The sequence below is a fragment of the Myotis davidii genome, unplaced genomic scaffold (assembly GCF_000327345.1).
Source record: "Myotis davidii unplaced genomic scaffold, ASM32734v1 scaffold2737, whole genome shotgun sequence".
Lineage (NCBI taxonomy): Eukaryota > Metazoa > Chordata > Mammalia > Chiroptera > Vespertilionidae > Myotis > Myotis davidii.
In genome coordinates this window covers 19,389-30,536 of record NW_006288248.1, presented here as the reverse complement: position 1 = coordinate 30,536, position 11,148 = coordinate 19,389, and the positions used below count along the sequence as shown (strand labels likewise).

General features: G+C 49.3%; 1 protein-coding gene across 1 annotated transcript in view; it reads left to right on the top strand.

Moving 5' to 3' along the window:
* Positions 1-9,065, top strand: part of IBA57 (IBA57 homolog, iron-sulfur cluster assembly) — a 25,261-nt gene extending 16,196 nt beyond the window's left edge. The window contains exons 3-4 of the mRNA XM_006760079.2: positions 7,247-7,587; positions 7,866-9,065. Coding sequence (XP_006760142.1) covers positions 7,247-7,587; positions 7,866-8,257 — 733 coding nt within the window. The 3' untranslated portion in view covers positions 8,258-9,065. The remainder of the gene's footprint in view (positions 1-7,246; positions 7,588-7,865) is intronic.
* Positions 9,066-11,148: the final 2,083 nt, after the last annotated feature.

Here is an 11,148-nt window from a genome sequence, read left to right as displayed (position 1 = left end):
TTGATTTCAGAGAGGAAGGGAGAGGGAGAGATAGAAACATCAATGATGAGAGAGAATTATTGGTTGGCTGCCTCCTGTATACCCCACACTGGGGATCAGCCTGCAACCTGGGCATGTGCCCTGACCAGGAATCGAACCCTGACCTCCTGGTTCATAGGTTGATGCTTAACCACTGAGCCATGCCAGCAGAGGAAAGAGGGGCGTTGGCAGGGATTGTTGTTCATTGGAGGAGAGCAAGAGTTCTGGGTGCTGGTAGCTTCTCATTGGCTGAATGTGGTGATTCTGTTGCTAGGCAGAGAAAAATCTTTCTTCTTCCTGCTGGAGTCTGCAAAAGGCAGTGAGTGGAATTCATGAGAACTTATGCTTAAAGGCTTCCTGACCGTGATTTTTTTTTTAATATATTTTATTGATTTTTTACAGAGAGGAAGGGAGAGGGATAGAGAGTTAGAAACATCGATCAGCTGTTTCCTGCACACCCCCTACTGGAGACGTGCCCGCAACCAAGGTACATGCCCTTGACTGGAATCGAACCGGGGACCTTTCAGTCCGCAGGCCGATGCTCTATCCACTGAGCCAAACCGGTTACAGCTTCCTGACCGTGATTTTAATGAGGTGTTTCTTTATTCACTTATACACGTTTAGAGCAATTTTAACAAAATTGAGGGGAAGGTACAGAGATTTCTCATCCACACATAGTATGGGAAATCTCCACTGTCAGCATCTCCCACCAGAGTGGTGCATTTGTTATATCTGATGAACCCATATGGACCAGCGTCCATTGTTTACATTAGTAGGTTCAGTCTTGGTGTTGTGCATTTTGTGGGTTTGGACAATGGATAATGACATGTATCCAGCATTGCAGTATCGTAGAGTAGCTTCACTGCCTGAAAATCACCTGTGCTCCCACAATCCATCCCTCCCCTCCACCAACCCCTGGCAACCACTGATCTTTTTATTGCCTCCTAGTTTTTGCCTTTCCCAGAATGTCAGATAGTTGGATTGTATAGTATGTGGCCGCCTCTGATTGGCTCCTTTCATTTAGTAATACATATTTAAGTTTCCTCCATATCTTTTTTTTTAAATATATTTTTATTGATTTCAGAGAGGAAAAGATAAAAACATCAATGATGAGAGGGAATCATGGGTTGGCTGCCTCCTGCACGCCCCCTACTGGGGATTGAGCTCACAACCTGGGCATGTGCCCGTGACCAGAATTGAACTTTGGACCCCTTCAGTCCACAGGCCAACGCTGAGCCAAACCAGCTAGGGCTCCTCCATATTTTGATGGCTTGTGATAGCTGATTTCTTTGTAGTGCCGAATAATATTGGTTGTAGCATAGTTTATTTATTTGTTCACTTATTAAAGGACATCTTGGTTGCTCCCAAGTTTTGGCAATCCTGTATAATAAAAGTGAACTCTCGGCTGGGAGTTTGTCTGGGAGTTCGACCAGGGGGGCAGGGCTGGCCAGGGAAAGGGAGGGAGGCCTGGCCGGTGGCCGGCAGCCACTAGGGACCCAAAGTTCATGCACTGGGCCTCTAGTAATGAATAAAGCTGCTGTAAACATCTGTGTGCAGGTTTTTGTGTCGACATGTTTTGAACTCTGAGTTAATATCAAGGGGCATATGCTTAGTTTTGTAAGAAACCTTCCAATGTGGATGCACCATTTTGCATTCCCACCAGCTCCTGTTGCCCTGTATCCTCACCCATGTTTGATGATGTCAGTGTTCTGGATGTTGACCATGCTAGTAGGTGTGTATTTGTGTTTCCCTGAGGTCTTATGATGTGGAGCATCTTTTCATGGCTCATTTGCCTTCTGTGTACATCTTCTTTGGTGAGGTATCTGTTAAGGTCTTTTGGCCCATTTTTTAATTAGGTTGTTTGTTTTCTTATTGTTGGGTTTTAACTTTTTTTGTGGGTTTTGGATGACAGTTCTTTGTCAGAGGAGACTTTTAAAATATTTTATTTCAGTCTGTGGCCTGTCTCCTATTTCCTCTGAAGAGATTGTATTTGTTGTTCTTAATTCTCACCCAAGGATATTTTTTTCCATTGATTTTTTTAGAGGGGGGACGGGGGGAGAAAGAGGAGAGAGAAGCATTGATGTGAGAGAGACACATCAATTGGTTGCCACCCACATACTCCCTGACTAGTACTGGGGATGGAACCTGCAACCTAGGTATGTGCTCTCGACCAGAACCAAACCCACAACCCTTCAGTGTGCAGGCCAATACTCTTACCACTGAGCCACACTGGCCAGGGCTTAAATATGTTTTTATTTATTTTTTAGAGAGAGAAGAAGGGAGAGGGAGACAGCGAAACGTCAGTGAAAGAGAGAAACATCAATTAGCTGTCTCCTGCACTGCCCCCACTAGGGATTGAGCCCACAACCTGGGCATGTGCCCTGACTAGGAATTGATGGTGAACTCTCCATGCGTGGGATGATGCTCAGATAACTGAGCCACATCAGCTAGGGCAAGGCTGTAGTTTTTGAAGGTCTTTTCTCATTCCGACCACATGTGTGTTTCCTGGCCTCCCACTTGTTGGTGGAGGCCTTCCTCATCTGCTGGCTGCTGAGGAGCTGCTCCTGGCTCTGGTTCCAGCTGTGCTGCTTTGGTGGGACACTCTCCTATCTGTTTGCTAGTCTTTGGGGGGTGTTTTGCCTGGGCTGCCACTGGGGTTCAGATGGTCCCCCACTTCCTTGTTTCCAGTCATGATGTCTCTACCTCTACCTAAGATTTTATTTATTTATTTATTTATTTATTTGTGTATTTTTAAATATATTTTTTTAATTGATTTCAGAGAGGAAGGGAGAGGGAGAGCAAGATTGAAACATCAGTGATGAGAGAGAATCATTGACTGGCTGCCTCCTGCATGCCCCCTACTGGGGATTGAGCCCACAACCCAGGCATGTGCCCTTAACTGGAATTGAACCTGGGACCCTTCATTCCGCAAGCTGACGCTCTACCCACTGAGCCAAACCAACTATGGCTACCCAAGATTTTAAAAGTAAAAATATACCTGCACATGGTTAAAAAAAACCTAAGAATGTTAAAAGTCTTTTGGAAAATGACTGTCAACATTCAGGTAAGATACATTCAAACCTGTGAAGAATTTTTGTGGGTTTATTTGCACCTAACTGTTGACAATTGCCAGGAAGCAAAATCTCAGCGGATCGAGGATCAAGATAATGCTCCAGAGAATAGCAGTTTTGCACCTTATTTTATACATTACAATCAAAGGAGGAGACATAAATGGGTGACATGAAATCCACTGGCGATAGATTAGGGAGGCGGGAGAAAGCCAAGTGGGGAAACTTGTAGGATTGGATAAAAAGTAAAATGATAGCCCTAACCGGTTTGGCTCAGTGGATAGAGCGTCAGCCTGCGGACTGAAAGGTCCCGGGTTCGATTCTGGTCAAGGGCATGTACCTGGGTTGCGGGCATATCCCCAGTGGGAGATGTGCAGGAGGCAGCTGATCGATGTTTCTCTCTCATCGATGTTTCTAACTCTCTATCTCTCTCCCTTCCTCTCTGTAAAAAATCAATAACATATATTTAAAAAAAAAGTAAAATGATAGACGCATACTTCTTTTACTTTGAGATAGATTAGGGAGGCGGGAGAAAGCCAAGTGGGGAAACTTGTAGGATTGGATAAAAAGTAAAATGATAGCCCTAACCGGTTTGGCTCAGTGGATAGAGCGTCAGCCTGCGGACTGAAAGGTCCCGGGTTCGATTCTGGTCAAGGGCATGTACCTGGGTTGCGGGCATATCCCCAGTGGGAGATGTGCAGGAGGCAGCTGATCGATGTTTCTCTCTCATCGATGTTTCTAACTCTCTATCTCTCTCCCTTCCTCTCTGTAAAAAATCAATAACATATATTTAAAAAAAAAGTAAAATGATAGACGCATACTTCTTTTACTTTGATGGGTGCAGGATAGTTAACAGTCAACAATGAACTCAATGACAGTGAGGGGATCTGTGGTCTCCACAGAGCAGTACTTGTACTTTGAGGGGTCTGGAAAAAGAGGAAAATTACTTTGACATTCTAATGATACTAGAGGCCCGATGCACGAAATTCATGCGAGGGGCTTGACCCTTGTAGCCCCAGCTTCATCATCCAGAAGGACATCTGGAAGGTCATTCAGCTGTCTGGTCTAATTAGCATATTATGCTTTTATTATTATAGATGTTATCATAGATGTAAAAAGACAATAGACAGGCTCAGTTAAGGTAAAGATTGACCTTTGTCAGGGAAGATATGGCCTAGGACATGATTTCTCACCATGCTTTTAGTTAAGTTTAGTTTCAGATTATCCTTTATGGTTACTTTAGGTCCCTGAATTAGCAAGGTCACCATGCAGACCTCTCCTGAGCTTGTTAGGTTAGCATGTGGCCCTTTTCGTCCACAACTGTGTGCTGCCTTCCTGCTCACCCGCATGGATCTACCCTCCCCAGAAGCAGCTCCTTTTTAAGAAACTTTTTATTTTGATGTAATTATAGATTCACACAGTGGCAAAAACAATGTACAGGGAGGTCCCATGCCTTATAACCAGTTCCCTAAATGACAGCATCTTGCCTGCTGTGTCCAGGGGATGGACATGGGCCATCCATGGAGAGCTCAGGTTCCTCAGGTTCTGAGTGCTTGAGCGTGTATGAGTACGGGTCTCTGTGGTTTGACCATGCATAGATACCCATGTGACCTTGAACAAGATGGAGCTACTCTATCATCACTAGGCTCCCTCCTCCTTGCCACCCCCTCAGCCCTATAGCCCCTTCCCCGTTCTCCCTCCATCTCTGTGATTATGGCATTATAGGAATGTTGCACAAATGGTCACTGCCCATAATGTCCTTCATCTCCATCTAGCTGGGGTCAGTGGTCCATTCTGCTTCCTTGCTGAGAAATATTCCATCGAGGGGATGAACCACAGTCTGTTTAACTTTTCTCCCAATGAAGGGCAGTTTGGTGTCACTTTTTGGCTATTATGGATAAAACTGCTACTAACATTCGTGTATAGGTTCTTACGTGAACACAAGTTTCCGTTTCTCGGGTAAGTGCCCAGGAGCAGTGGCAGCTGATGGTAGTGCTCAGGTGGTAGTTGATGTTTAGTTTTATAAGGACCTATAAACCTTTTCTGGAGCTGCTGTCCTTACATTCCCACCGGCAACACTCAGTGGTCAGCTTCTTACATCATCGCCAGCACGGGGTGGCACTGTGTTTATTTTAGCCCTTCCGACCTAGTGCTGACCCTGCTGGATTTAGTGGTTTGTTGTTTTTTTGTTTGTTTGTTTGTTTTGAGAGAGAGAGAGAGATTTGTTTCACTTATTATACATTCATTGGTTGATTCTTATATGTGCCCTGACCAGGGATTGAACCCACAACCTTGGTGTATCCAGAGATGCTCTAATTAACTGACCCACCCAGCCAGGGCCTATCCCTGCTGGTTTTGATTTGTGTTTGTGTCTGAGGAGTGACACTGAACTTCTTTTCCTGTTCTTATTTGTGTCAATTTCTATGAACTCTTCTAGCTGTTTCTTCCGGCTGCTCAGCTGACCTCATTTTTGACGTTCTGTGAGGACATTTGGAAAGTGAGGGGTCAGCTGACTTGCTGTGGCAGGTCCTCTCCCACCCTCCTCACCCTGTTACTCTGTTCCTAGTGGTCCTGTGGCAACTGGTTATGTGAGACATGTGTATGGACACTACAAGGTGTGTGCATAGGGTGAGTCCACTGAGATCTGGCAACCAGTTGACAGGCTCCGGGTGAGGGTTGGGCACCAGATGATGGCCTTTGACTCTTTTCCCTGCTCCCGTCTTAGCTGCCACCATTCTGGGACTTTGCTCAATCCACATCTGCAGCCCGGACCCCAGCTGTGCCTGGATGGCTCCACCCAGCCCCACTGTCCCCCAGCCCCACATGTCCAGTGCTGCACTAGCCTCTCCTCTGTGTTTCTTTATCTGAAGGAGCCGAACCATCCATCTGGTCAGCACATCAGAATCCTGGGGGCATTTTTGTGGATGTGGGCTGCCTGGAGTGTGGGTTAGATGGTTCTCGGGCTTGCCTTGGGAAAGTGGGAGGTGGTGTGGTTAGGTGTGGCCTCACCGTTCCAGAGGGCCCCCTACCCAACCCAGCCTTAGGACCCTGGCTTATTGGTGGCTTCTGGGGCTAGAGGAGGCAGATCTGTCCTTAGGATGGGCGTCAGCACCTTTCTGCCTCACCTTGAGTGTCAAGACACAATCTGCTGGCCCTTGGCATGTGCATGTCTGTGCCCGTGGCCTGGGTGGGAGGGATGTGGAGGGGTCCTGTGGTGGCTGTGGGGTCTCCTGTGTGCACTGCACTGCACAGTGGGACCAGAGGATTGGGGGGCCGTGACTGGGTTCTGCGTGCTGTTTCCACATTGTGACGCCCTGTGGGCTCACCCCCGCACTGTTATTGGTGGAAGTGGGGTTCTTTTTTAAAATTTTTAAAATTGATTTTAGAGAGAGAGAGAGAAACATCAATGAAAGAGAAACATCAATCGGCTGCGCCCTGCATACCCCCCCAACATGGGATGGAGCCCACAACTCGGGCATGTGCCCTGACTGGGAATTGCACTGGTGATCTCTTGCTGCATGGGCCAATGCTCAACCACTGAGCCACACTAGCCAGACAGGAAGTGGGGTTCTAGGGTACTGCTGGATGCCCCCAAAGGAAGATGAGATATGGTAGAAAGCTTTATTTCTGTAGAATCACATCCCTAGGTTTCCAAAGTCCCATTTCCCTTCCTCCACTCATGGAAGTGTAGCCGGGGTTTCAGTAAAGCTGGAAGCAAAGCCAGTGTCCAGAGTGCCTTTCGCATCATGCTGGAGCTGGTGCAATTCAGCGTCAGGCTAGCTACAGTCCGTTAACCATTGTGTGTGGGTCACATGGCCGTGGGCCATGGGGTCAAATACAAGGAAGCAGGAGCAAAAGAGCCCCACATGTCGAGTCCCAAGAAAGGGGATTATATGTTCCAAATCCCTGCACCCCCTTGCCATGGCCACACCCATTCTGGCCAATGACTTCTTCTCCCAGGTGTGATTGACAGGGAGAACCTTCCCTGTCACCCCAACTTTACAGGGCATGCGTCTGTCTGCCTTGTCCAGTCCCTTCCCCCAGTGTTTTGCAGGGAACATGCCTTTGTCTGGCCTCCCCTTTGTTCCTTTCCTGTTAATAATTACTAGTTAATTACAAGGGTATCACCACCACAAGCAGTGCCACTGTTCCTCCCGCAGGCACCCGGAGCACACTGACCGAGCTCCCACCTTCCTCCTGGAGTGTGACAGTTCGGTGCTGGGTGCGCTGCAGAAGCACCTGGTGCTGCACAAGATTCGGCGGAGGGTCACGGTGGAGCCATGCCCTGAGTTGCATGTTTGGGCCGTTCTGCCAGCCACTCCTCAGGAGGTGGGTGGGGCTGCGCCACTGCCCAAGCACCAGGGCTCTGCCATCCTCGCCCGTGACCCCCGCACTACCCGCATGGGCTGGCGGCTTCTCACCCAGGACAAGAGCCCTGCCCTGGTGGCCAGGGGCAGGCTCAGGGACGTCTGCGATTATCACCGGCACCGGTACCAGCAAGGTGTGGGGGCACCTGGGGACCAGCGGAGACTAAACTGGTGGAGTGGGAGGGGCTGGAATGCAGGGCCTAATTGAGAGCTGGGAGGCACTGGGAGGAGCCAGTGGAGTGAGCATGGCTGGGGTCAGAGAGGAGGTCTTTTTTCTAGCAAGTAGGATTGAGGACCAGGGGACAGGGAAGTGGTGGCAAGCAGAGGATGGGGTGCTACAGAGGTGGGAGGGGCTATGCCTGGTCTCTGTTGGCTGAGCCCTCACCTTGTTTCTCCCTTTCCACCCCCACAGGTGTGCCTGAGGGGGTCCACGACCTGCCCCCAGGAGTGGCCCTACCCCTGGAGTCCAACCTGGTCTTCATGAATGGTGTCAGCTTCACCAAAGGCTGCTATGTTGGCCAGGAGCTGACAGCCCGCACCCACCACACGGGTGTCATCCGAAAGCGCCTCTTCCCAGTGCAGCTCTTGGGCCCCCTCCCTGAGGGAGGCATCACCCCTGGCACCACGGTGCTCACTGAATCTGGACAGGCTGTCGGCAAGTACAGGGCAGGCCAGGGGGATGTGGGGCTGGCCCTGCTGCACTCAGAGAAAATCAAGGGCCCGCTCCACATCAGAACCACAGAGAGCGGCCGGGTGGCCCTGACTGCATCTGTGCCAGACTGGTGGCCCACAGTCACCAAGTAGCCCAGGCGTCCCTGCACTCCCACAGGGTGCCCCTGTCCCCCTCTGCACACTTGCAGGCTGGCCCTGTGAAGACATGCCTCCTTGGAAGGTCCCGAGTGTTCGTGGGATTCCTGCGGCTGCAGGTGTGCCAGGCCTTTCCAGCCGCCATGCTTCCAGCTGACACCCGCCTCTGCTGGTGGCTCTGCTGGAGGAGCCAGAAGCAAGCCTTGCACCTGCCACAGCTGAGCTGAGCCCCATCTGCCAGCACACCCAGATGAGGTTCCAAACCATGTTGCTCTGGAGGCCATTTGTCCATCAGCCAAGGACAGAAGTGAGAAGCTGTGCTTGCGGGGCCTTCCCCCACTGCCTGCATCACTCAGCCGGCTTCAGGGCAGGCCTGGCACCGAGGCGGTGCAGCCAAAGGATGGCAAGGGGAATTGTCTTTCATGCGGGCTTGGGGCATGTCTCAGGTCAGCAATCATATGTGGCGAGTGTGGTGGTTGTGTTGGCGGATGGAGGCACCAGCTGCCCACAGGCACCACAAAAAGTTCTCCAATCGCACCTCTGCGCTCAGGGTGCTGGCCATAGGAGCCCTGGTACCATTTCACAGGGGGCACTCCAGCTCCACAGCATCGGCCCCTTGGTGACCTGGGCAGCCACTCCTTCCTGAGCCTGTGTGCAGAGAGGAGCTTCCGCTTGGTTTACCACTGCTGTTTTCTGATGTGACCAGGCCCCCTTTAAACCGCTGATGTCCATTCTCCCACTGCAGTGTGATTGACATTATGGGTGCCTCAGAGTGAATATTAAAGTTTGACTTACAAGCGGCTCATGTGGAATTCTAGTTTCATTTTGTGGAAGGTGCTGGGACTTGGTTTTGTGCAGACTAGATATGTCGAGAAGGTCTCCTTCGAACAGCCAAGCACAGCAGATAAAATAGTTTAGCAAAGTTCCAGGCCCGCTTGGACTGACAAGAAGATCAGAGGCCAGGGCTTTGGGGGCTCTGGGCTGTGGTCTGAGGAGGAGGGCCAAGTGGGGAAGGAGGCATCTTGGTGCCTGGCAGGGTGTCAAAACCCTGCTGAGAACCTGCAGCCAAATGTAGGTTTGGAGTTGCCCCAGGAAGAGGTGGGGAGCATGTGAGGGGAAGGGGGCCCACAGTGGGACTGGGGCATTGAAGGTGAGGAGATGGTGAGGGAGATGGGGGAGGGCCCAGCCAGCCCCCAAGGGCAAGGCTCATCCTGACCCAAGTCTCCTGGGTGGAGGAAATTAAGTCGTGTCAGCTTCTGCACAGGAAGGCATATAAATGAAGGACTTAGGAGCTCTTGTGTTAATGGCCAGGGCAGTCACCTCTCACAGCTCTGCCTCTGGCACCTTCTTTGCATCTGTTTTCTTTTACTAAAAATTTAGCCTGCTGGCTAGTCTTTACACTGATGCTGAGACATTGGCTCAGGAGCCCAGTTCCCTCTGTGTCTGTGTGACCTGAGCCTAGAGGCCAGCCTTGCAGGCCAGGCTGTCCCTGTTGGGTAGACGTGCATCCACAGCCGGTATCTGGGCTAAAGGCATGCGTGCTTCTCATGGGACTGCGGTGTTTGTAGCACATCAGAGCCCTGGGCAAGAGTCTGAGCCATGAGAAAATGGGAAAGGAGGCTGGCCCTGGGTTCTTTTCAGCACGGGACATTCTTATAACCGTCTTCAGGGTTCTCCAGGTAACAGGGACCTTAAAATATTTGGTTCAGATTCCACATTATAACTTAGTGCTTTTAGAAGGAGACTGCCACAAATGGTCAAACCACACCAGCTTTCACAGAAACTTGCAGAAGGCTTGGCCCCTAGTGATTCTGGAGTGGCCTCCAAGTGCCAGTTGGGTCCAGTCTTCACATCTGCCTCCAACTTCATGAACCCTGCTCCATGAAAATTGGTGCAGGTGCCCAGAAGGCTCTTAGCTAGTTTTTACATCTGCTTTAGTTTATTTTATAAAAAGTGTAGCTCAGCTGGTGTCGCTTAGTTGGTTGAATTTTATCCCATGCACCAGAAGGTCGCTGATTGGATTCCAGGTCAGGGCACATGCCCAGGTTGTGGGCTCAATCCCTAGTAGGAGGCAGCTGATCAATGTTTCTCATTGATATTTCTATCTCTCCCTCTCCCTTCCTCCCTCTGAAATCACCTTTAAAAAACAAAAAATTTAAAAGTGTACAAGTTCTGAAAAATAGGTGGTCATAGTAAAAAAAAAAACACCCAAAATAGCCCTGCAAGGTAGTGTTTTTAGGAGCCTGTAAGTGCAGGTGTGAAACATCCTATGGAAACCCTCCTCCAGCTCAAGCCTTCCACAGAGAAGGTTCTAAGGAATAAATAAACCTTTATTGCTAAAAAACCCTGAGGAACCCAGAAACACTCAACCCCCAAAGAAACAAGGTCAGCAGAAAACCCACACATTTTCAGATATTTATGGAACCAGACACACTATGAAAAATGTATATTACTATATTTAAAGAAGTAAAATAAGGAATTTAATATTAGTAGGTGCAAGAGACTGAAAAAGAATCAAGGAGAATTTCTAGAAATAAAATATTTTAAAAGTCCATGGATATAGTTTTTGAAGAATTCGGAAACTGAAAAAATGACCCTCCAATGAAGAGCTGGTCCTAGAATGAGCTCAGAAAGATAGAGGGAAATGAGGATGGGGTGAAGAGGGGCAGAGAGGGATATAACTGATCCAAGGTGGTGGGCGTTACACAGAGGAGGAAAAGACGTGGGGCAGGGGTGGTGTTCACAGAAACAGTGGCTGAGAACTTTCCAGAATTGATGGAAGTCATTCTTTTTTTTCAAATCCTCACCTGAGGATATGTTGGAAGAGACAAGAGAGAGAAACAGATGTGTGAGAAAAATTGACCAGTTGCCTCCTGCTCGTACAGACC